General features: G+C 48.3%; 1 protein-coding gene across 1 annotated transcript in view; it reads right to left on the bottom strand.

Moving 5' to 3' along the window:
* The window catches only part of CFAP57 (cilia and flagella associated protein 57), a 65111-nt gene that overhangs the window by 14152 nt on the left and 24571 nt on the right, over nt 1-26388 (bottom strand). Inside the window, exons 9-17 of the mRNA XM_065911616.1 lie at nt 25519-25731; nt 24025-24198; nt 21227-21388; nt 17056-17211; nt 15851-15944; nt 15049-15239; nt 10341-10514; nt 8774-8932; nt 5747-5890 (exon numbers count right to left, since the gene is read on the bottom strand). Of these exons, the coding sequence (XP_065767688.1) occupies nt 5747-5890; nt 8774-8932; nt 10341-10514; nt 15049-15239; nt 15851-15944; nt 17056-17211; nt 21227-21388; nt 24025-24198; nt 25519-25731 (1467 nt within the window). The remainder of the gene's footprint in view (nt 1-5746; nt 5891-8773; nt 8933-10340; nt 10515-15048; nt 15240-15850; nt 15945-17055; nt 17212-21226; nt 21389-24024; nt 24199-25518; nt 25732-26388) is intronic.

The raw sequence follows: 26388 nt of genomic DNA on the forward strand, positions 1-26388 counted from the left end.
TATAAAAGACATGGATGCAACTTAAATGTCTATTGACAGATGAATGGATAAAGAAGATGTGGTACATATATATAACGGAATATGAGCCATAAAAAAGAATGAAATAATGTCATTTGCAGCAATATGGATAGACATAGAGATTATCATGTCAAATGAAGTAAGTCAAACACAAATACCGTATGATATTGTTTATATGTGGAATCTAAAAAAAAAATGATACAAATGAACTTACTTATAAAACAGAAATAGACTCACAGACGTTAAAAAGCTTATGGCTACCAGAGGGGATATTAAGGGTGGGGGGGGATAAATTGGAGGTTGGGCTTAACACATAAACACCACTACATATAAAATAGGTAAACAAGTGGGTATTGTATAGCACAGGCAATTATACTCCGTATCTTACACTGTGCAGTGCTCAGTCATGTCCAGTTCTTTGTGACGCCATGGAAAGTAGCCCACCAGGCTTCACTGCCCATGGGATTTTCCAGGCAAGAATACTGGAGTGGGTAGCCTATCCCTTCTCTAGGTGATCTTCCTGACCCAGGAGTTGAACCAGGGTTTCCTGCATTGCAGGTGGATTTTTTTTTTTTTACCAGCTGAGCTACCAGGGAAACCCATGTATGTGTGTGTGTGTATACATATATATATATCTCACTGAATGACTTAAGTATACACTTGAATAGAACATTGTAAATTAACTATACTTCAATTGAAAGAAAGCAAAAACCAAAGTAAATGGACAAACCATGGACACGATACAGAAAACCGAGTAGTGGCTACGAGAGGGGGACGGGCAGGGCGGGCAACATGAATCAAGGGGAGCAACTGCGTGCTGACGGATGGGAACCAACTATACACACTGTCGTGCATACGGAAGCAGAAATAGAGTGTTGTAACGTGAAACTTACATGACATTACAAACCAATGGTGCCTCCACGAAAAAAGTAAGAGAATGAAAATTAAATCTGAGAACTGAAGTCTTCCAGTGGGAGTATTTCCCCTGCTACCAGGGCACCTCCCTTCTAGTTCCCCCTTTGGAACGAACCTTTCCTTTTACTCCCGGCCATCCTCGAAGCCCCCGACCCCCTTGGCTGTTATGGAAGCCCAGATCATGTATTTCTATAGCCAGGCTATGAACTTTCCCTCCTTAGTTTCTCTGTTCCTTCAACCTTCTTTTCTTGAATTCCTTATAAATGGATGACTCCTGACTACTGGAACCTGGAGCCCGAGGCAAGGTTCTGCAGACAAGCCCCTTCCTTGCTGCTCTGTGAAGCTGTGTGAGTGAATCTTGACTCTTTGGGGCCACACGTCAGCAGGGCCGACTCTAAAGCAGAAAGTTTTGACAGGACCAGCATGTAGGTGTCCCGAGTCTAAGGCATCAAACAGGAAAGAGGAGGCTGAGAAGGGAACTTTGCCTGATCATTCTGTTGAAAAGTTCTTGAAAAGTACAACTCAAGAGTGTCTTATTTTCAAAAGAAAAAGAAGCTATCCGTGTGCTTCTGAAAGACTATTTGCTGTTGTGTTGCTATTAACCAAAGACCTGTGAGTGACAATCAGACCTTCTAATTATGAGGAGACCAGCTGTAGGTGAGCGTGTCACGGATTTAATTCCTGCCAAAAGCAAAGGAGTACAGTCTGACTGACAGGCCAAATCTGGTGGACACTAGCATTCCTGTTATTAGAGAGGTTTGCTGACTACTTTTTTGGAGGGGGGAGGTTGGGGGAGTTTACTGGGTTTTTTCATGACTGGATGGAATAGCCCCTTTACTCTAACCCAGGCCCTCTGGTCAGATTTGAAGGCTCCCCAGTCATGTTCTGAAGTACCAGCAAGCCCTAAGTAGCCACATCGTGGACAGGGAGGGGCAGCGTTTAGGAGAATGTCAGCCTAATTACTGGAAGCATTTTGTCTGGACAGAGGAGCCCTTTGACCCAATGCCTGGCATAAAGGTGGCACTCGGTAAACATTCATGTGAATGAATGAATGCATCGCAGATGTAGAAGGGCAAGGGGGAGCGAAAGCTAGGGAAAGGAGGGGGGCCTGAAACAATCTGCCTCTGGAAGAAGAATGATAAGATAAACACGCAATGTTTGCAGAGCTCTGTGGAGCCGCCTGGTAGAGGACATGCAGCAAGTGTGGTTATTTGCACAGCTAACCAAAGAATGTATCTGTTAGAGAGGACTGGCCGGCTGTCAAAGGCATGGGGGATACAGACTTGAGTGAGAGGTGGTTTCTGTCTTCAAGAAGCCCTGGGTCTAGAGGGATTAGCGGGAAGTCAATGAGAAGTTCAGGTGGAGCAGGATAAACATCTTCTGTAGTCAGGACAGAAAGAGCCCTGTGTGTGCACAGTGGAGGGGTGGGGGTGGCCCAGGAAGGGATGCTCAGTCGGGTTTTGTAGGAGGAACAGGGTTTAGAGGGAAAGTCGGGAAAGAGAACGTCAGGCAGGGAGAACGGCAGTGCACAGAAGGGACCAGAAACGCGGGAGTCTGGTGCATCTCTGCAGGCTGCAAGTGGTTCAGCCACCTTTGGACCTTGGAGGGGGTGCATGTGAGGAAGGGGGAGAGGGGGCTGGACAGGTCAGCTGAGCTGGGCCATCCAGGACTCTAGGGCTGAGGCTCAAATGGTGAGAAGCGCAGACTCTATCCTGGCCAGAAGTTTAAACTGGTCAGAAGCGTGGCCTTTATCCTGAGAGTTCAGGGAGCCGCTGACAGGTCTTGCCCAAGGTGTGGCCTGACCTGATGTGCACCTTAGAAGGCTTGATGGAGACAGCAAGGTTGGAACCAGGCAGCTAGTCAGGAGGCTGCCACTGTGGCCCAGGCGAGAGGCTGCTGCCCCAGACCGAGGAAATGGCCGCCACAGGAGTGAAAGAGTGAAAGGGGACACTCCCCTGGTGGGGCCAGTGGTCAAGAAGCTGCTCTGCCATGCAAGGGACAGGAGTTCAATCCCTAGTCAAGGAACTAAGATCCCACATGCCTCAGGGCAATTAAGCCCATATGCCACAACTGCTGAGCCTACACCCTGCAACTGAGACCTGACATAGCTAAATAAATAATACTTTTTAAAGAGAGAGAGTGAAAGGGACTTCTCCACGGTCTATCTGAGTGCCTGTAGCTGGCTGTGCCTCTTTCTCTACAATTTTAAAGTCAGCAATGGCAGATTAGGTTAGAAGGGAAGTGATATGAGCAAAGCCTCAAACCACGCTGAGAAAAAAACAAATCTAGTTCACAGAAAAATTGTGCAATATGTTAAATTTGAGTCACTGGCTGGACAGCCAGGAGACTAGCTGGTATAGGGGAACAAGGGTCCTTTTCCTGGTGGGGAAATTCCATCTACTTGTCATGTGTTACTCATCCAGTTCAGAGATTCTCAGTGGGGTGGGGTGCTAGTGAGAGGCATCGTGCCTCCTCAGGGGACATGTGGCAAAACATCTAGAGACATTTTTGGTGTCACATCCGGGGGAGGGCGGGGGGCAGGTTGCTACTGGCATCTAGCTGCTAAATATCCTACAAGGCACAGGATAGCCCTCTCCCCCGCAAGAAAGACTTATCCACCCCAGAGTGTAAATAATGCCGAGGAGAATAAACCCCACACTAGATGAAGAAAGAAAAATGTATGAAGGAAAATAAGGTTCTGGAAACTCCTGCCCTAGAAAGGAGATAGTCATGACTCATCAAAGAGAAGCTGGAAAAGCATCTGGGGTAGAGCAGGGGTGGGGGGGGGGTGTAGTATTCTCCTTCCACGCAGAGAGGTCTCAGCTCTACAAAGGTACCGAGGACATGCAGCTTCCTTCTTGCAGGGAAAGGAACTCCCAGGGAGGGCTGCAGCAAGTGGACCAAAGGTGTCTGACCCCCAGATGGAAGTCCCTGGGTCATGGGCCCCTGGGGAAGGAACTGGGCTCAGGTAGCACCCCTGGCTGAGGCTAGCACCTGTGGTGGGGCTGGAGGGGTCCTGTTTGACTCATTCCCAAAGTGAGGGGGGCATATTCCCTGCTGAGGATCAAAGTCACGGTTGGTCCAGGTATCATCTTTCAGGTGTGTGGCAGTGGAAGACAACTGACCCAACCTGAAATGCACCTAATAAATGTCAGATGCCCCAACCTGAAATGCACTTAACAAATGTCAGATGCAGTGGGGGGAGAAGGGAGGCAGAGATGGTCTAGGGCCTGCGGCACATCAACAGGCAGGCGGGGCCCCTGCTCTTCCTTATTTGCTCAGGCTGCCATTCTTGGGCCCTGAGGTTATCCAAGAACGGCAGGACGCCACCAGGAAGCTGCTCTGTGGCCAGCTGGGAACACTCTTCCTTATCCCAGAGGCCAGGGAGAAGGTCATCGTCACAAGGACAAGTCCTCTCTGGATGCATCAGCCCCTAACCCAGCGCACCATCTGGCCTCTTTTCTGGGCCTCCTGGAGAAAAGGCTTTGCTTTTCTCCACCATAGCTATTGTGGAGCCAGTTCTAATGGGGCCATCAGTACATCCTATACCCTTTACGCTTAGCTTTGCTCAGCACAGTTAGAGAAGATGGAGGGGGAGCAGGAGGCTGTTTTGGAGAGGATGGTCAGGGAAGGCCTCCTTGAAGAGGTGACACAGGAGCTGAGATGTGAAAAACTCAAAGCAGCCAGTGAGGTGATTGTCATTCTGAGAGCCTTCCGGGTAGGGGGAACAGATTTGCAAAGGTCCCAGGATGGGAAAAGCGTGGCTTGTCCTCAGAACTGTCAGAAAGCCTACAGGCTAGAGCTGGAGAAGGAGCCTGGAGACATGACTGAAGGGACAGGTAGAGGTGGGATCATGCAGGGCCTCAGGGGCCTCTGTAGAGTTTGAATTTTATTCTAGGTGGGATGGGATACCACTGGGAGTTTGCTGTGGTGTCGATGTAGGGAACAGACTGGAGGCTGGGGTCAAGTCCGGAAGAGAGAGGAGAGAGGTGTGGACTGGAGTGGTGGGTAGCAGCAGAGGGCAAGGAGGGTTGGATCTGAAACATCATTTGGAGATCAATCAGACAGGCATCAGTGATTTGGATACAGGGGTTAACAAGGGAAGGCCTCAGAAGGTGTCCAGAGTTCTACCTGAAGCACCTTGGTGTGGATCAACCATGGACCCCAGTCAGCTGCTCTCTGCCCAGCATGGGCAGGCTTCCAGGTAAACACCACCACACGGAAAGGCAGGGGGGCCCACGGGGAACACTTGTACCCCACTGGACTCTCAGGAGCCCTCTCTTTTGTCTGCCTTCATCCTGTTTGCTTCCCAGAACACACACTTCATTTTGCCATTCTCTTGCTCAAGAGCCTCTGAGGATTTCCTACTCCTTATCAGATGAAGTCCAAATACGGCCGCCTCACGTAGGGCTCCCGCCAACATGTTTAGTCTGAGAAAAAAATGTTGAATCCAGAGGGATGTACTTTCTGGAGGACAAGCTGGTGGCTGAGCCGACATCGCCCCCCGGTGGCTGAAGCCTCAATGACCGCCGTTTCCCTTCGAGGGCCCAGAACACAGGCACAGCGGGGAGGCGGGGGAGGAACAAGGTTAAATCCCATCCAAGGGCCCGGGGAAAGCCAGATCTCAAAACATTTTGCTTCTGCACCACTGGACCCCTCCTTAGGGCTTCACTTTCACTTTGTGCAGAGTGGAGGCCGGTGTGGACCTTGGGAGCAGAGAGAGGCTGTGAGGAGAGCTTGCTTTCAGCCCCCAACCCCCACCCCAGCCAGGAATGGTTGGGACAAAGGCCAGGGTGTCCAGATGGCCTCTCACCTCTTGAATCTGTTCCTTCATCACCTTGATCTCATTCTCTCGAGGTTCAATTTGCTTCTTCAGCTCCTTTATTTTGTAGTCGAGCACAAACTTGAATTTCTCTAGTTCCTGATTTTTCTTTTTCAGATCATAGATTCGCTTCTCCTGTGGGTGAGAGCAGGGAGGTGTGAGACAGCTATCCGGAGGCCCTGGTATGGAATCCCTTTAGGCACAGAACACAAATCTTGTGACCTCCTGAGGGGACACAAAGGGGGGCCCCCCCACCAGGGGCACCACTGACTCCCCAGCTTCTGTGCCAGACTTCAGTCATTCACTCACCCATCCAGACAGGGTGTGGTTGACTGCATGGAAGAAAGCTCACCTGGAGAGCACCTCTCATCCCAAACGTTCTTCTACAATATGACCTTACGCTTCTCCATCAGGAGGCAGGGTCTAATCCCTTCCCTTTGTGTCTGGCTGGATTTATGATCTGCTTGTAACCCAAAGAATGCAGCTCAAGTGATGCAGTGTGGCTTCCCAGGCTATCTTGGAAAAGATCGAGCAGCTTCCACCTGGTTCTCTTGGAACACATGCTCTGGGGGAGGCCACCTGTTATGTCAAAAGTCCCACCGCTCTGAGACCTGTAGGCTGGATAGGATGTTTGGTGCTCTGTCAACAGTTCCAGCTAAGCCCAGCATTCCAGCCATGCTGGCCAAAGGATTGGATAGGGGGCTGAAGAAGCCACACTGGCTGTTGGTCTTTGAGCCCACTGCTGCTGGAGTCACCCATCTGAGGTCCCACTAGGACACCAGACATTGAGGACAAGGACAAGCCATCCCATTGTACCCTGTCCAGATTCTAGACCCACAAAATCTGCAAGCATAATGAAACAGTTGTTTTTCACCATTAAGTCTTGGGGCAATGTGTTGCATGGCAATGACAACTGGGGAGTAGATTTACATGTTATTTACTGAACAGAGATCTTTTGCCAAGGTTACAAATTCCAAGTAGAAATATGCCACAGTCCCTACCCTTAAGAGGAAACATACTAGCTGGGAAAGCGGATGCGCCAGCAAGTGTAAACCTACACTGTGACTGGTGTTGCAGAAGAGGTTGGCACGCAGAAGGCATGGTGTGTATTGAGGGTGCTGAGAAGAACTCGCGTGAGTTAGGGTGGTGGTAGATGGGGGCAGTGAGAAATAGGACTGGAGGGGAAGGGGGAGGAAGGCAAGGGTCTAAATAGTTGAGAATTTATCCAGGAGGCCAGGAGCTGCTTAGCTATAGCCCTCAGGTCAAATCTGACCTTCTGCCTATTTTCATAAAGTTTTATTGGAACATAGCCAAGCCCATTCATTGATGTCTTGTCTATGACTGATTTTATGCTACTGGAGCGGAACTGAGCAACTGTGGCAGAGACCACACTGCCTGCAGAGACAGAAATATTTACTACCTTGCCCTTCACAGAAAAAAAGGTTGCTGACCCTTGCCACATGCAATTGAGAGCTGCGAAAGAATTTAAAGTGGGAGACTGAAATGATTACAGAGTGTGGAGGCAGGGAGCCTGGTTGGGAAGTGGGATGGAAGGCTGTTAAACCCGCTAGGCTGGTGCAGTTTTCTAAAGGTCTTACCCTCTTTCTTGTGAAAACCCCCCTTTAAGGCGGGGAGGGGGTGACAAAAAATCAGTAGATTGGGATTAACATATACATACTACTATACGTAAAATAGCTAACTAGTAAGGACCTACTTTGGAGAAGACAATGGCACCCCACTCCAGTACTCTTGCCTGGAAAATCCCATGGATGGAGGAGCCTGGTCGCGAAGAGTCAGACACGACTGAGCGACTTCACTTTCACTTTTCACTTTCACGCATTGGAGAAGGAAATGGCAACCCACTCCAGTGTTCTTGCCTGGAGAATCCCAGGGACAGGGGGCCTGGTAGGCTGCCGTCTATGGGGTCGCAGAGTCAGACACGACTGAAGTGACTTAGCAGCAGCAGCAAGGACCTACTTATAGCACAGGGAACTCTACTCAATACTCTGTAATGACCTATAAGTTAAAAGAATCTAAAAAAGAGTGGATATGTGTACATGGATAACCGATCCGCTTTGCTGCACGTGTGAAACTAACACAACGTTGTACATCAACTAAACACCAATAAAAATTAATAAAAAAAACACTTTAAGAATCTGTAGAGAGCTCTGGCTCCTACCTAAAAAAATGCCCAGGTATAAACGCAAATGCTCACTTGCAGAAATGACATGCAGGCACTGTCTCATGCTGTCTTTGTCAGACCCCCCGAGGGCCCCATTCACAGATGAGAAAACAAGGCTTGGGTCAGTTGCCTGAGGCTGTCATATGGTCAGCGGCTGCCCGGGAACCTAGCTCACTAGGCTGAAACCCAGGTTCTCAACCACCTGGGAGTTGCATCCAACTAAGGCAACAATGGCAGAGGGGATGAGAGGAGGGCGAGGAGGCTTGATTTGCTCGGGAGGAGATGAGATTTTGGATATGGAGGTGGTGTACCTCACAACATGTGATGTGTCTGTCTTACTGTTTTGTGAGAAAGCTATCCAGAAAAGTGATTTCACTTTCTGCGGTTACCCAGTGGTTACAGGGCTAGCCGCAGGGGAGTTGCTCGCTGATCAGGGGGCCCACACGGGTGATGCGGTGGGTGAGCTGCCCCTAGTCCATGGGATGGTCACCCTGGGATGCCTGGCACAGAAGCGAGCTGGGGTCTGGCAGTCAGCACTCAGGCTCTTACCACAAGTCTGTCACCTATAAACTGTTAGGACCCTGGGTGAGACACTTAACCCTGGGACCAGTTTCCTGAACTATACAACTGGGTTGCTCACAGTCCCTGGCGTTTTGGGGGGAATTGAATGCGATGCATTTGCAGCACTTAGCCTGGTGCCACCCACACAGTAGGCACTTCGCTGACAGCTCATCCCCCACTGAGCTCAAAAGGCAGGGACTCTGTCTAGAGCTTTGTCCTCATGACCTGGGTCCAGCCAGGCTGGAGTTGAGGGGGGACAGAGGATGTGCCTTTACCTTATCTTGAATCGTCTCGTCTCTTTCCTGGATCTCCCGTTTGAGGCCCATGATGTCCTTCTCCAGGGACTTGATGACCCCTTGCAGCTTCACCTGCTCCCCCTTCAGGAGCTCAATGTCATTGGTTCGCTCTTCAATCTCCTTCTGCAAGCTGCTGAACTAGGGGAACACACGGCAACATCAGAGAACACCAGAGCCTGTGAACTCACCTCCGTTCCACCCACTGCCTATAGATTTTAGGAGCTCCTCATCAGAATTTGGGACTGTCAGGAATTTCCCAGGCCAAATGGACAATGTAGCCTTCTGTCCAAGAAGATCCAGTCCCATCCCCTTATGTGAAAGGACTGTCTGCCGTAAGAGCTTCTAGAGACCAGTTCCCCTGGTGGATACAGAGTTTTCCATGACAGCACTGACCTTGAAAGGTTGGGATCCATGATCTGTCAAGGTCACAGATGAGTGACCTAAGTGATGAACCATCTTAGTCACGTCCAAGAAGGGAAGGCATGACTGCCCCTAGATTGACTAGTAGTGTGATTTCTAATAGGAAAGAATGTGAACTTGCTTTGCATTTGGCTTCTTTAGAACTGTGGTGTTGGAGAAAACTCTTGAGAGTCCCTAAGACTGCAAGGAGATCAAACTAGTCAATTCTAAAGGAAATCAACCTGAATATTCATTGGAAGGACTGATGTTGAAGCTGAAGCTCCAATACTTCGGCTACCTGATATGAAGAGTGAACTCATTGAAAAAGACCCTGATGTTGGGTAAGACTGAAGGCAGAAGGGTATGACAGAGGATGAGATGGTTGGATGGCATCACGGACTAAATGGACATGAGTTTGAGCAAAATCTGGGAGATAGTGAAGGACAGGGAAACCTGGCATGCTGCAGTCAATGAGGTCGCAAAGAATCAGACATGACTGAGCAACTGAACAGCAACAAAGGCTAAATGTTTGGGGGGAATTGGCAATTCTGTAAGGATCTGTGAACTGAATGCCTCCTTGCCTGGCCGTCAGTGACTACAAACATCTTCCCCACCTTGTAAATTAAGTACCCTCTACTTCCAATCCTTCTCCCACCCACAGTGTCTGACCAGGAGCAATCCTGACTCCCTACACTGAGAGCCTGAGGACACCTCCACGTGCAGACTTCATCTATCTCACCTCCAAAGACCTCATTTCCACTTTAAAGGTTTAACTCTGAAAACTCTAAACCCCACTTGCCAATACAGGAAAGCCCAAAGCGTTCACCAGCGTCATGGTGAACCTCCCTGTCTCCTGTAAACAGGAGAGAGGGGGGCGAGCCCCAGGGGTTACCCCACAGAGGGTGTGGGAAGGATCTGTCTGCCTGTCTGTGCAGGGGGAACCTTCACACTGGCTGGCGCTGCTTTCCAAACCCACTTGCTGGAGCTGAGGACATTCAGGTGGGAATTCTGCCAGTCTGCCCCCCACCGGCCCCTACCCTGGGCAGAGCCACTGTGAGCTGACTCCGTGTCCGTCCACCCACCCCATGCTTTCTCTGCAGTGCGGTCCAGGCCTGCCCCGCACGCCTCTCAGAAACCAGCCCGGTACCTTCTTCCTCATGATGCCTGTTTCTCCTTTGAGTCTCAGGTTTGCTTCCTTTTCATCCCGAAGCTTCTTCTCATATTTGGTCTTGATGTCTTGGATCTCACGGTCTTCATCTTCTTCAATCTGCTTCTTGGTCTCTTCAAACTCCCGCAGCTGCTGCCTGACATCCTCCTGTGCCTGGCGTGGAGAGGAGAAGAGTGTGGGCCCAGGGAGGTGGGGACAGGCGGCACCTTGGAGCTCAGAGGGCCCAGGGCAAGGTGAGCATCGAAGGCTATCACGGGGATGAAAGACCGCGTGTTAGCACAGAAATGACAAACAAGGCCATGGGTCCCTTGGCCCGTCCACTTTCTTCCTGTCCTGTCTGTCCCTCTCTCCCTACCAGATCAGGCCCACGCTCCATCGCTTTGATCACCGTCCCACCAGAACACCCACCATTCCACCTCTGGCTTTCTTCACAGACACCAGCCCCGCCTCGATCTTCCTTTCACTAAACTTGTGATACTTACAACTTTATATTTATTTCTGGAATTACTTGATTGTCTCTCCCATTAGATGTAAGTTCCCTGAGGGTAAAAACCTAGCCTATCATGCCCACCATGAGTTCCCAGTGTACAATGCACCCTGGCACACAGCAGGTACCCAATAAATACTGAATGAATGAGTGACTCTTTAATTTCTCCCCCCTCCCTAATCCAGTCAGTACCACCCTTTCCACCTTTTGAATCCACCCACTTCTCTGTGCCTCTGCCACTGCCCAGGCCCCCATCATCTCTTGCCTGGACTGTTTTCAGCCTCCCAGCAGGCCTCCTGCCTCTCGTCATGCTTCCCTCCAGTCTAATCTCATCCTCTAGTTGAGGGGAACTTTCTAAACCACACACCTGGTCATGCCACCCCTAACTTGGAAGACTTCTCTGCCTCACCCTTGTCCTCAGGGTAGAGTCTGGACTCTTGAACCTAGTCCACAGACTCTCAGGAGGCGGGCCTGGCTCACCTCTTCAGCCTCAGCCATCACTCCTTCCCTGAGCTCTTGTTAGTGTGAACTAACTGCAGTTCCCCCAACGTGCGTGGTCCTCAGCTACAGGACCTTGGTACTCACTGTACCTCTGATTCCAGTCTTTTTCTGTGGCTTTCTCTGACTCTTCCTCCAGCTCTTGGCTGAGGTTATCATTTCCTGTGTGAAGCCTGTATACCTCCCATCACATAATAAATGCTTGTTTGATACAGAGGCTCCATGGTGGCAGGGCCACATCTCTGTCTACCACAGTGCGCAGTATATGGTATAGAGTTGGTGCTGAATGAGTAAAAGCCTAGAGCTCAGATGCTGGGAGAACAAGCTCTGCTTGGTGGAGCGTGGTGGGTGACTGGGGCAGGACCCCTCCTTGCTCATTGCTGCCTGGGGGTGGACATTGTAGATCTCAGCAGAATCAGTGGCTTTCTTCCGATTCTGACCCTGGCATTCTCCCAGGTTGCACATACCATCCCTTGACTGAGTGTTTTGGAGATTGAGAGAGGCAGGTGGTTTTAAAACCGAGCTCAATGACCTCCTTACAAAGGCTTCTCTTTGCCCATCATGTCACCAGACTATTGCTGGACGGAAGTCTGGCCAGTAGACTCTGCCTGTAACCCAGAGGGGCCCACAAGCCCCTGCTCTTGATCTAAGAGATGTTGCTAAAAAGTAGAAGAATCCCAGTCAGCTTAGTAAGATGACATTTGTGAGTCATCTCTCTAGCAAAGTTCTGAGTTGAAATCCTGCTGACTCAAAAGAAGAAAAGCCTTGTCATCACTATGAGAGGTCTGGGGAGGAAAGCTGGCCTCTCACCACTCTGGGCGGATCCATTCACCCTAAAAGCAGAGCCCAGGAGACTCAGATGCTGTATAAGCCACATGAGTAAAACGGGCCTGGGGGCCTTGAAAACACAGAGGAGGGATACTTAGCTCTGTAAAAGGGGGAGGAAATATCAATAACCTCAGATATGCAGATGACACCACCCTTATGGCAGAAAGGGAAGAGGAACTAAAGAGCCTCTTGATGAAAGTGAAAGAGGAGAGTGAAAAAGTTGGCTTAAAGCTCAACATTCAGAAAACTAAGATCATGGCATCTGGTCCCATCACTTCATGGCAAATAGATGGGGAAACAGTGTCAGACTTTATTTTTCTGGGCTCCAAAATCACTGCAGATGGTGATTGCAACCATGAAATTAAAAGACGCTTACTCCTTGGAAGGAAAGTTATGACCAACCTAGACAGCATATTAAAAAGCAGAGACATTACTTTGCCAACAAAGGTCCATCTAGTCAAGGCTATGGCTTTTCCAGTAGTCATGTATGGATGTGAGAGTTGGACTATAAAGAAAGCTGAGCACCAAAGAATTGATGCTTTTGAACTGTGGTATTGGAGAAGACTCTTGAGAGTCCCTTGGACTGCAAGGAGATTCAACCAGTCCATCCTAAAGGAGATCAGTCCTGGGTGTTCATTGGAAGGACTGATGTTGAAGCTGAAACTCCAATACTTTGGCCATCTGATGTGAAGAGCTGACTCATTTGAAAAGACCCTGATGCTGGGAAAGATTGAGGGCAGGAGGATAAGGTGCCGATAGAGGATGAGACGGTTGGATGGCATCACCGACTCAATGGACATGGGTTTGGGTGGACTTTGGGAGTTGGTGATGGACAGGAAGGCCTGGTGTGCTGCGGTTCATGGAATCGCAAAGAGTCGGACATGACTGAGTGACTGAACTGAACTGAAAAGGGGGAGGACGAGGGGGAGGGGTTAGGGAAAAATTGTCAAGGAGTTGGCTCTTGTCCTGAGTCCCTGAGGGTGCACACCAGCAGCCAAGTGAAGAAGCATCGTCCTGAGCAGGGGCTCAGAGGTTGGTGTAGAAGAATTCTGGAGGCTCCACATCATTGGATGTGGGAAGCTGGATGGGGCAACTGGAAATGGGGCTGGGCAGGTAGGCAGGGTAGCTAGGGAGCATTCCTCATACTGTAGAACTGGAATCAGGTGGGCTCAGGTGGGGGCGGAATTCTCTTGGCTCTCACTCTGCTATCTGAGCTCAGCCTCTGCCAAGTCTGTGGGGCCTCCACCCTCTACTTCCTACTGAGTCCACCCCCACTCCCAGTTCACCGAGGACTTCCGGATGCCGACTCATCATCTTCCCTGCCACCATCAGGGTGGTTACAGAGGACCCTAGGATGTCTCCTGGTGCTGTGATCCTTATCTTCCTGCACCTGCTCTCAGGCCCACCTCTTGGAGCAGTGCCACCTCCGAGTCTTAAAATACAGGCCCTGCTCTCTGAGCACAGGCGACTTCTCTGTTGGATCCCAGGTATGCCACCCTGGCTCTCAACCTCACCACGTTCCCTGGCCTGGGCTTGATTCATCCACGGTCTCTTGGTTCCTTACTGACTCTCTCTGGCCTGGACCCAGTGGCTTGTTCCCAGCCGACCATTATTTTCACCACTTGGTGAGGCCCCGGCTCTGGGTCAGGGCTGTTCTGTGCCTTCCTTGCTCACATGTTTACTTGCAGAGCCCTGCTGTGGAAAAGCACACAGCCTGGTGGGTGACCACTGCCAGAATTAGTGTCTCAGGCAGTTAGGCCTTCAGCTACAGACCTGGCCATCCTCTTCTTCGTCATTCCCTTCAAAAATCACTCCATATGGGAACTTCCCTGGTGGTCCAGTGGTTAAGAATGTACCTTCCAAAGTGGGTTTGATCCCTGGTTGGGGAACTAAGATCCCATATGCCATGGGGCAACTAAGACCATGCACTGTAATGAAGACCCAGAGCAGCCAGAAAAAAAACCCCAAAAAATCACTCCACACCTTCATGATTCTCCTGCCCCCTCACTCTCAGAACACCATCTGCCAGAATTTTGTGCCAAAAAGGAGACCATCTGGCCTCTCTCAATTTTCTCTTCATCTCAGGAAATGAGATATTGCGGCAACCTCATCTGCTGGAACATTCTATGACTTTGCTCTGCCTGGATGCTCTCTCTTAACCTCCTGCATTTCCCTGTCTCCTGGTTAATTCCAGCTTCCATGCCTCTAGGATCTCAGTAGCTCCTACCAGCCTTTCCTGACCTTGCAGGCCAGCAGCAGGTGATGTGGGGGGTGGGTGGAGGGTTAGGAGGTGGAGGGGGGAGGCGCTCTGTGTCTGCATCCCCCACTGTCCCGTCTACATTTTGATGAACATTAGTCTGTGTGACCACCTCTCTCACTCAACCAAGAACCTGGCCCCATATTTTACTTTGCTTGACCACCCAGCACTTATGCTGGTAAACCTGTAAGACAGGTCTGTTTGTTGAGTCCGTGAAGGAATGATTTCATCTTGTGAGACATAAGAAGCTACGAATGGTTTCAGGCAACCACCTTCCCCGTGCTTCAGGTCCCTTGTTCGTCTGCAGGTTCTACAGGCTTCTTCTAGAAAGCTCTCTCCAGTGAAGATACAGTTAGAAGTAATGGGGATGAACTTAGTCTAGCCAAGGAACTTCGGTCTGAAAAGTTGAGCACCATCCCACTCAGGGAGGCCCCTAGCTGCCAGGGACACAAAAATAGAAATGGCACCAGACAAGGCTACGAAACACACTCAGGAAGGAAGGCGGGGAAGGAAAAGGAGGTCAAGCGAGGCTCCCCACGGCTCTCAGGGCTGTTGCCGGGCCAGGGCTGCAGGACGGCACTGTGAACAGGAGGCACGGCTCAGCTTCCTGTGAGTACCTCTTCCAGGAGGGTGGTTTTCTCCTGCAGTTTGGCCTCGTAAAACTCAGTCAGCTCCTCCAGGGCCTGGCTCTTGGTCTCATCGTTATCCCGAAGCTGCTTCTCGTACTCCTCCTGCATCCTCTGGGACTTGAGCTGCAACTCCTGGTACTTCTCATATTCCAGGAGCAACTTCTGGTTGTTGCAACATTCTGGAGAGAAGCAAGGAAGGTTACTTCAGGAGGGATGGTAGCACCAACCCCGGGGACGCTCAGGAGCCTTGGCTGTTTTTCTGTCCCCTTCTTGCACCAACTAGAGCCTCTGCCTCCACAGGCCAGATTCAAAAGCACACCCATCTTCCTTACAGGGCCCCCACACTATCGTCTCATCAGGCAACCTGATTCCCTCCCTTCGATGTTAGGCAGAAAAGTTTCTAGGAAAGTGCAGAGGGATGTTTAGGGGTTCAGGGTCAAGAGAAATGTCCTGAGTATGCAAAATGGGTACCAGCACCCCCATCTTATGGAAGAGTAAACTGAGGCTGGGGGAGGTTAGGTGACTCCCTAGAGCACCCAGCAAGTCAGGGTGAGTCTGGAACCCAATGCAGCCTATTAGGTTCCAAACCCACACTTTTTTGTATATCCTACTGGCATGCAGTAGGTATTTAACCTGTGTTTAAAGCATGAGTAAATACACAGGAATAAAAAACACAGTGAGCTCCAGGGGATAAAGGCAGGCTGTTTATAGACTAGGGTTGAATCCAGAGGGTTGTCGGACTTTGCCCCCAACCAACCCTCTGCCCAGGGCCCTCCACGGGTGGCCTCACCTAGGTCCTGCAGTTCCCGGCTCTGTTTGTCCAGGAGGTCATCCATGCGTTCGCGATGGAGTACATCCTGCTTTTCTTTCTCGGCTTTTAAAACCTAAGACACAGAGTCAAATAGTCTCATTTCTACACGTCTGGAGAAAGCACCACGGTGAGAAGCACCAATTGTACAAGTGATAGCCTCCTTCGCTCACAAACATTTCCCAAGCCTTACTTTGCACCAAGCACTGTTCTATGAACAACATTCAAGCTATCATTTTTATTTGTATTATATTCTGCTCTGAAAGTTCTACACTATCTCTATACAGATCCCTTCTGTGAAATGGATCTTGTCAATCATGAGTTCAGGTTTGGACAGGCCCCAAATGGATTTTTGGGTGGAAAAGGTAAGAACGAATTTGAATCCTCTGTTGTTAGCACATTGCTCTCAAAGGAAATCCTTGGATATGTTAATGTGTCAGCTTCTAAGAAAGTGTTTTCTTTAACAGAGGAGGAAAGCTCCTTGCAGGCAGGGGAGGGGCCTAACTTTGTACTCTGTGTACAGAGGGCACCAATGTTTGTTGATTAAATGAATGAAATAATAAAATTAACTGCCAGGGTGTCTTTAGACTCATAGAGATAACATAAAAGAACCAAATATCACTTGAACAAAAAATTGGCAGTGTTGGAAGAAGGGCCAGACAGGTTTGTACGGAACAGAGAAATCATTCCAGGAGAATCCTGGCCCAATGTTAATGACAGGAAGGTCATTTAGACTAATTTTACTTAACTTACTGACAACCTGGAGATCAATATTCTGCAAGCTTTCTCTTTTCCTACTTTATTTTTCTTGTTACTTTTCATTTTGCTATTAAGTAAGTTTCTCTTGATCAGAAAGGTAATATATTCTCATGGTGGAGAATTCGGAAGTTATAGAAAAGCATAAAGAACTAAATTCAAACTATCCACAATCTCAACTTCCAGAGATGGTCATATCATCATCTATTTTCTTAAAAATTGTTCTAGGTGTATCTATTTTTACCTCATTAGTAGCATTCACCATTAAGAGTTTTTTATATTCTGCTTTTTTCTCTTTTTCCACTTAGCACTACACTGTAAGCATTTCTGATGTTATCAACATTATCATATGTCTTATTGTTTGAACGAGTGCCAGTTGTCTTGAGTGAATAGGAAATTTCTTATTATTTGTGGCCGTTGGTTCAACAGACCTGGTTTTTTGTTTTCAAGGACTCCATTTCCTGGAGGAACTTGTCTGTTAGCTCCTTAATTTTTTCAGAATAGTTCATATCCTTTAGTCGAAGCTGATACTCATTCTCCATTTTTAATTCTTCCACACGAGTCTTCAGCTCCAGCATAACCTGAGCCTTTGGGAGGAGGACACAGAATCAAGAACATTCACAGTGCGGCTGAATCGGACTATTTAAACCCGTGGCCTTGAGTTCCCTGGGACCTGCAGCTCTGCTCAGAGCATGTGTCATCTTTCCACATAAGACACAGATCAGACACTTGGAGACATATGAGCATCAACCTCTATCTCCAAAGCACCTATTCAGTGTGGAGCTCCACTGAACGACAGGCATTATGCTAATGACTCACATCTCTCCTGCAAATACGCCTAAATGTCACCTGCTCAGTCAGGTCTACATGGACCTGATTTAATCCTGCTTGCTTCCCCTTGCCATTCCCATTCCCAGCACTCTGACTCCCCACCCCTTACTCTGCTCTACTTTTCATTATCTCCTTAGATCTTGGTACTTTTAAATGTTATGTATTATTTTGTTTATTGCCTTTTGTCTTCATCCCCCACTAGAATTCAATCTCCAAGAAGGCTGAGATCTTTTTGGTTTTGTACACTGATGTATTTCAGGTACCTAGAATGGTGCTGAACACAGAGTAGGCAATCAAGAAGTATTTTTTGAATCAAGATTCCTGCCTCCATGGAACTTATAGCCTACTGAATCAGCCAGGTAGACATATCACTACCAATTGTGAGAAGTGCCCAAAGCCAGGCAGTGTGCACCCAGGCTGGGTTAGAGAAGGACTGAGGGCAAATGCATTAGTTGAGGGGCCCTGCACAGTCCTGGTGGAGATGGTAAGGGCCTGACCAGAGGTCGAGGAGCAGAGCAGAGCGGAAAGATTTCGGAGAGGTTTTAGGGAATAGTACCTGATGTGGTGAAGATGAGTGACAGGACTATGGGTGAAGTTCACCTCCCCTGACCGGACCATTCCCTGAGGGTTGCCCTGGCCTGGCTTGCTTCCCTGCGTTATCCTGGGAGCCCCAGTGCAGCACCAGCAACAGAGTCAGCGCCAAATAAACACTTAGCAGATGAACACGTGGCCCTGGGGGTCTGCCGGGGACAAGTGGGGTACATTTATTGGCAGGAATCACCGGTTCCGACTGCATTGGAGGCACTTGCTCAACCTCCTGCCTCTGTCCTTCTCCACGTGGCTGCTGCAGAGAAGTCTCTCCAGATGCAAGTCTATCAAGTCACTGCCTAACTCAGATCATCAATGGGAACCATCTCCAAAGTCTGAAACCTGCTATAAAAGCCCCCTCACCACCTTCCTCTGCTTCACCTCCAACCTTTCTCTCCAGCACCCCCTCCACCCCACCCCACTAGCTCGGGGCATCCTCCTCAGAGCACCCTCCCTCACCCATCTGCACCCACTCATGTCCCGGAGGCTCTGTTCAAGGCTCACTTCCTCAGACACCAGTCTGCCTGGGTCAGGGTCCCTTCTCTGTGCTCCCGCAGCACCGTTTCCTTCATAACACTCACTACACACTTGATTCCCTTTAAGAATTTTACCTAGGGAATCCCCTGGCTGTCTAGTGATTAGGACTCCAGGCTTTCACTGCCAAGGGTGTGGGTGCAATTGCTGGCTGGAGAACTAAGTTCCTGCAAGCTATGTGGCAGGGCCAAAATAAAAAAATGAATAAAATTTTACCCACACCTTCTCCCATGATATAAGCTCCAGGACTGTCTATGTCTTTCATTTCTGTAATCCCAGATCTAGCAAAGTGTCTGGTACATGGCAGATCCCTCCGCAGGTACTAGTTGGATGCATGAAAAAATGAATGACCAAGTGGCTGGGTGAATCACATAGTTTATACGTAGAGTGTCATAAAGAGTATAAAGAAAAAGAGAGAGTTGGGAATTCTGGGCAATGTGACTTTTAAGGCCAGGTGAAGGAAGGGCCAGGAAGGTTGCTGGGGAGGAACAGTCAGTGGCTTACAGGCAATGATAAGAGTGTGGGTGCATGGAGCCCAAGAAACAGGGGAATTTCAAGAAGTGAGGGGAACACACTAGTCACTGCCAGTTGGCAGCAGTGCTGTCAGGCGGGGCTGGGGGCGGGCTCAGGAGGCAGCCCAGACGCCTCCGGCTTTGGTGCAGCCTGCTGTGTCCTGTTGGGTGTCCGCCTCTCCCCTCTGGGAAGAAGAGAAAGGGGAGAAGGAGGAGGAGGAGGAGACACACGTGTCTGCCTGTTGGAGGTTGGACCCCAGCTGCCCCAGGGTCTCCCTCAGCCTTTCCTCCCACTTCCCTTTCCTGCAGAAAGTTCCAGGGTGCTCTCGGAGTGAGCTGCTGGAATCGCCAGGGGACTGTCATCCTACTCTGGGGCCCTTTGGGCACTGCAGCCCTGCTGCTTTCACTTGTCTCTGTCCCTCGTGTGACTGTGAGTTTCCTGATCACAGGGCCCGGCCTGTCTTTCCACACATGCATCCCCAGTGGCCAGCAAACAGCAGGTACTCAATGAATGCACATTAAACTCTGGATGAACGGCAGTGAGTGCACAGCTGTGCATGCTCTGTACGCCCTGAGAAAATACCACTCAGTGGGCTTCTTCCTCGGGGAGCACAGGGCTCAGCGCGCTCCAAACATGTGATGGACTGTTGGTTGCATCAGCAGGAGGGAAGGTACTCTGAGGTCATGATTATGGAAGTGGGCTGTCGATGAAGTTTGGATTGGTGCTCTGGGCCTACTCCTAACTAATAGCTCAGTGACTATGGACATGCCACTCAACCTCTCCAAAAGTATTTCCTGGAACATAGAGGAAAACAATAGTATCTTCTCCAGTTGTGAGATTTAAATGAGAAAATACTCATAAAGTAATTAGCACAGTGTTTGATTTGTGGCAAACCTAAAAGAAAAGGTTTGTTGTTGTTTAGTCGTTAAGTCGTGTCCAACTCTTTTGCAAATTCCACGGATTGTAGCCCATCAGGCTCCTCTGTCCACTGAATTTCTCAAAGGCAAGAATATTGGTGTGGGTGCCATTTGCTCCTCTGTGGGATCTTCCCAACCCAGGGATCAAACCTGTGTCTCCTGTACTGGTAATTAGCACAGTGTTTGGTTTGTGGCAAACCTAAATAAAAGGTTTGTTGTTTAGTCACAGTTGTATCCAACTCTTTTGTGACCCCAAGCACTGTAGCCTACCAGGCTCCTCTCTCCATGCGATTCTCCCAGCAAGAATACTGGAGTAGGTGGCCATTTCCTCCTTCAGGGGATCTTCCTGATCCAGGGATCAAACTTGTGATTCCTGCATTGGTAGGCGGCTTCTTTACCACTGAGCCACCAGGGAAGCCCCCCCAAAAAAGGCTGGTTACTGGATATTACTTTTATTGTTTTATTATTGAAAGCAGTGGATTTCAGGACTGTTTTATAAATGCTTTTTCTTTTTATATTTTTTTTAAAAGAAGGTTCCAGATACCAGCTGTTATTTAAGTTTCATAGATACAACTAGAATATTCAAAGTGCCACGTTAGTTTTGTAAGTATTTACTGACTGTCTGTCTCCCACATGCCTAGCATGTGCTGGAAACTGTTGGTCATTAGAGCGAATTACGTCACAGTCCCTGCTTTCAAGGAGAAGGCAATGGCACCCCACTCCAGTACTCTTGCCTGGAAACTCCCATGGATGGAGGAGCCCGGTGGGCTGCAGCCCCTGGGGTCGCTAAGAGTTGGACACGACTGAGGGACTTCACTTTCCCTTTTCACTTTCATGCATTGGAGAAGGCAATGGCAACCCACTCCAGTGGTCTTGCCTGGAGAATCCCAGGGACGGGGGAGCCTGGTGGGCTGCCGTCTGTGGGGTCGCACAGAGTCGGACACGACTGAAGCGACTTAGCAGCAGCAGCACCTGCTTTCAGAGTAGGAGAGGAGAGCGAGGTTACCGCCTGAGAGGACAGCTCAGCGTGAGTCAGAGTGGCCATGTGGCAGAAGCACAGGCGGGGTGGGAAGGACACAGGACGCGGGGGTGGTGGGGGGGGTCTGCACTGGGCACAGGTGAAGCCAGGCTGGAGAGGGGTTCTATGCTGGTCTCAGGACAATGGACGCAGCCCGACAGGCAATTTCCCTGTTGCTCTTCGTCAGATCCAAATTCTTACCTTCTCTTCCATGTCTGTCTTGGTGACCAGCACCTCTTCAGCAAAGCCCACCTCCCTCTCTCGCTTGATTCCCCGACCATCCTTATCAAAGACCTTCCAGGTGAACAGGCAGCCATCCTCGGCAACGCTCAGCAGGAACTGGTCGTCAAAGGTGAGCGACATCTGAGGAGAAGGAGCATGGTGAGGATTTCTCAGGCCGTGGAGACCAGGACTGAGTCAGTGGTTGTGCAAGATCCCCACCCCTCGCAAGCCCAGGCACAGCCTCCCAGGGAGGAAGATTTGATCTTAGAAAAGAGTGAGACAGCAACCCTCACGGGCTTCTGGGAATGAATGAAAAGATAAGGCTATGTATATGTTCTCTGTGGATTTGGAATCTTTAGAGTCAATTATTAGGTACACTACAGAATCAATAGTTAAAAAAACCCAATAACCCAGTTGGGAAGTGGGCAAAAGATACAGAGACATCTCATTGGAGAAGTAATACAGATGGCAAATAAGCACATGAAAAGATATTCAATATTATTAGTCATTAAGGAAATGCAAATGAGGCCTATAATGAGATGTCACTATATACCTATTAGAACAGCTAAAATAAAAAAAAAAATACGGCTAATACTAAATGCTGGCAATGGTGCAGAGAAACTGGATCTTTTGTGTATTGCTGGAAGGAATAGAAAACAGCTTGGCAGTTTCTTGAAAAACTAGATAAAACATACTTGCAATATATGATTCAGCAACAGTATTCCTGGGCATTTACCCCAGAGAAATGAACTTATGTCAACATAAAAGCCAGTACGGAATTGTTCATAGCAGTTTTATTTGTAGCAGCCCAAAACCTATGGGGGGAAAATCAAATATCTTACAAGGGGTAGACAGTTAAACAAATCATGGCATGCCCTTACCACGGAATTCTACTGAGAGAAAACAGAATAAAGTATTGATATATGAAATAACTGACATGGAGATCAAAGGTATTATGCTGAGTGAGAAAAAGCTCCTCTCAGACGGTCATGTACTGTTGATTGCGTGTTAGTCGCTCAGTCGTGTCCGACTCTTTGCGACCCCGTGGACTGTAGCCAGCCAGGCTCCTCTGTCCATGGAATTCTCCAGGCAAGAATACTGGAGTGGGTCGCCATTTCCTTCTCCAGGTACTGTATGATTATTTTCCATTTCTATAACGTTGACATCTTGATAATTTCATACATATACTGTACGATTATTTACATAAAATTATCAAGATGTCAACGTTATAGAAATGGAGAATAACTTAGCGGTTGCCGAGGACTAGGCAAGGTGGTGGGACTATGAGGGGTGCCGGAGCGAGCTCTTTGTGGTGTTGGCATAGTTCTGTGTCTTGCATGCAGCGGTGGTTACACACATCTATGCATGAGAAAAAATGGCTCAGGACCCCACCTTGTCAGCTTTCTGGTTTGACACTGTACATCAGATGCAACTATTGGGGGAAACCGAGTGAAGAGCACACAAGACCTTGATGCTGTCTTTTAGATTTCTTGTGAATCTATACTTACTTCAAAATAAAAAATGAAAACTGAAGTATCAACTATGGAAACTGTCCTCTCACAATCACCAAAATGTGTCAAGAACTTTAAAAATGGCCATTCTCTTTCCCTCAGGATTCACTCTCTGTCTAGACATTTAGTCTTAGGAAACAGAGATACTCCTAGGAATCTACAGGCTAGGATATCCATGAGCTCATGGGATAATTTAAACGTCCAGTTGTAAGAGATGAGATAAATGAGTTTTGATCCATCATTAAGAGGATATTTGAATAGCTGCTAAAATCAGGCTTTTGAGGACTATTTAATTGTACAAAAAAAATGCCTACAATAGCACAAATTTTAAAAAAGCAGCCAACAAAAGAGTACATACAGTATGATCTTAATTTATTTAAAGCATATGCACAAAAATGTAGAAGAAAATGCATCATTATATTAATGACGATATTAGGATTTTTATTCCTAAAATAAACATGTCTTGCTTTTATGATCAGAAAAGTAAACATCCACAAAATTTAGTGGTTCTAAAGCCAAGCGGAGAGATATGTGATAGTAATTTACTTTGGACCCAAGATTCAGGTTCAGTACAGGAATGTTCTGGTTTATAATGAAAAAATCCTTTCCTAATAAGGATGTGTCTGCAGGCAAGTCAATTTAAAGTTTGGGACTTAATGAAAAACCTTAGGGGCTGGTATTGTTCAATTGGAGTTAAGAGAAGGAGGAGGGAGAGAGAACACATTTCCCAGTGCCTGTTCTTCAGGATCCCATTGTAAACATGGATACTGATTTTTTTACAAGGGGGGATGGAAGGACAATTTACAAATGTGTGCTCATGTTATCGCCCTTGGGGAGGGATGGGGGTTCATCTTCCAGGCTATGTCTCCTTTTAGTCCAGAGCAACTCTATGGAGAAGGACAGCTGTGAGCCATTAGCAGCTGGGACATGAGGGTGCTGGCCTGTAGAGGACAGCTGAGTGGGGGCCCTCCAGTATCTCTCAAATGGCCCATATTATTATGCAAAATAATATGATGAACAACCTTGAACATAAATCTTCAGGGGCACCTCTGACCACTTCCTAGGACAAACTCCTGGGAGTAGTTCAAACAAAGAGTATTAAGAGCCATTAAGTGTTTACTGAACGCTTGGCTGGATTAATAAACAAGGGGAGAGAAAAGATGCTGGGAGGGAGAAGGGATGAAGCAGGTACGCAGAGGGCAGGACCAGATGGATCTCTCGAGAGCTGAATTTGGGACTGAACCCCAGGGAAATGGTCCCCCTCACCTTGGTCACAGGACCTGCGTGGGCCTGGTACTCGTTGAATTCTTTCAGCAGAGGGAGTGGGTACTTCATTGCACGGATGGTTCCCACCGAGGTGCCCACAAACATCATGCGCCCGGAATGGGAGATGACGATGGCCGTGTAGATGACGTCAAATGCTGACATCTCTCGAATTACCTGAAACACAGCCAGCTCTGTTCAGGGCGAGGGACTGAACTGTGTCCCCAGCATCCCCATGTCACTCTCCTCCTTGCTTTTAATAGCAACATTAGGGCAACTTCTGGATTTAAAAATGTGCGTTTTCCATCCCTTTTAGCATCTGGCATAGTGTCTAGCACATAAAACGGCACAAATTAAATATTTCTTGGCTGCTTGACTGGTGAGTAAACAGATCTAGGAGTTAGGAATAACACTAAGGAAACTTTCGTAAGATACCCAGAAGCGTTCTACTGCTTTTACAGGCTGTAACTCATTTAACCCTCACAAAAACCCCTTAAGGAAGTTACTGTCATCCCTATTTTAAAGATGATGAAACATAGTCACAGAGACACAGAGATGCTAGGTAAGTTACCTCAACTCACCCACCTACACTCAGGCTCCCGAGAGTATGCTCTCGACTGCTACTCTATCGTGTATCTCAAACTAATAATGGGATGTGGATCATAAATTTATTCAGCAAATAGTTATTAATGTCCATTATAGGAACAAAACTACACTCTCAGGGAATTAATTCATTCCTTCACTCTTTAATTCACTCATCCACCCACCACCTATCCACCCATTCACCCTACTGTCCATCAACCCCCCCAGCCACCTAGCCACCAATTATTTACCGAGTGTTTTCTGTGGGCCATGCATTGTGCTACCTAGTAGGGATACCAAGAGATGTGAACCATGGCCCTCCCCTTAAGAAGTTTTGTTCTGGTGCAGCACCATGGAAACCACCACACTGGGGGCTACCTGGGGGCATACTGGAGAGATACCCTCCTCTTGGTTGGGCCCGTGGAGGAGGACACTGCTCCTTTTCCAGGAAGTGTCCTTGCCAAGCTCTTCTTTCCTCCCTTAACTATTTGGGAGCCAATGTGCATAATTTTAAAATTTCAGACTTTGGGGATTTCCAAACAATTATGGAGGCAAGCTTAGGTGATAGCAGTAACTATAGTTCTGTTTTTAGCCCATGGAAGTAGGTGCAAATCAAGGGTTAGAGCGCAGTTTAGAGATGCTGCTGACCGCCTTCCCTGGAGGGTGAGAGAGAAGTTACAGTCAGCAAGCGAAGGAGGAATGGAAAAGGGCCCCGCAACTTAAATGAGTCAGGTGGGCACTGGGAAGGAAATTCCAGAGGTAACAATTACTGAGCTGATGGTCTAGGAACGAGAAGGCAGGTATTCTCCCAAGAAGGGGCCCTGTTCTCGGAGAACCCCTTTCTGCTGTAAACACAGGAAGCTGTCTTCTGCAGATCAAGGCAGCAGCCCAGAGGAGGGACAGGGGCAGACTCACTGAGGAATCTGCAATCTCCTTGAGAGTCTGGTCTGACCCAACAGCAAAGATGATTTTGCTGTCAGGAGAGATGGTGACGCAGTTGTAGCTGCAGGACTTGAGCACGCATTCTGTCTCTCTCTTTCCTGTGGACAGACTCCATTCGTACACAGCACCATCTGTGCCACAAGAAATCAGCTTGCTGTCATCTGTATTCCATGCAACTGAACGAATCTACAGGGGAGGAAGACGTGCCCAGTTATGAGTGCGCATGTACACTCACTCTCTCTCTCTCTCTCACACACACACATACACACACACACACACCCCTCTCAAGAAGAGGAGGACAACCCCTTATGTGATTCACTACACTGAGGCAGAGTGTCCTTTCCTGGTACATACCTTTCAGTAAACACAAATCATAGCTTCGCAGGAAAGTTAGCATTCTATTTCCTCAGACGTTTGCAAAATACTGAAGATAAGACATTCTCATTTCTGTTTCACTTTATGAATATAAAGACTGAATCATAATAATTCCTATAATGCTGCAATCAATTGATTGCTGCACAAAACCCCACTGACACAGGGAGTTGCAAAAATTGCATAGAGAAGCTACTTCCAGATGGCAGAGTAAGAACCTCAGCTGGCCTATCCCTTACATAACACGTAACTGTTAAAAATCATAAAAACAGTTATTTAGGGACCTCCCTGGTGGTCCTAAGAATCCATGCTTTCACTGCAGGGGGTGCAGGTTTGATCCTTGGTTGGGGAACTAAGAACCAGCATGCCTTGTGGTGTGGCCAAAAAGTTTACAAAAACAGTTATTTAAAGTCTCTGGCAATTGTCTTAAGGGCATATCGAAAATGTAGAAACATTCACTCAACAAAATCT

Source organism: Muntiacus reevesi, chromosome 1, assembly GCF_963930625.1.
Source record: "Muntiacus reevesi chromosome 1, mMunRee1.1, whole genome shotgun sequence".
Classification (NCBI taxonomy): Eukaryota; Metazoa; Chordata; class Mammalia; order Artiodactyla; family Cervidae; genus Muntiacus; species Muntiacus reevesi.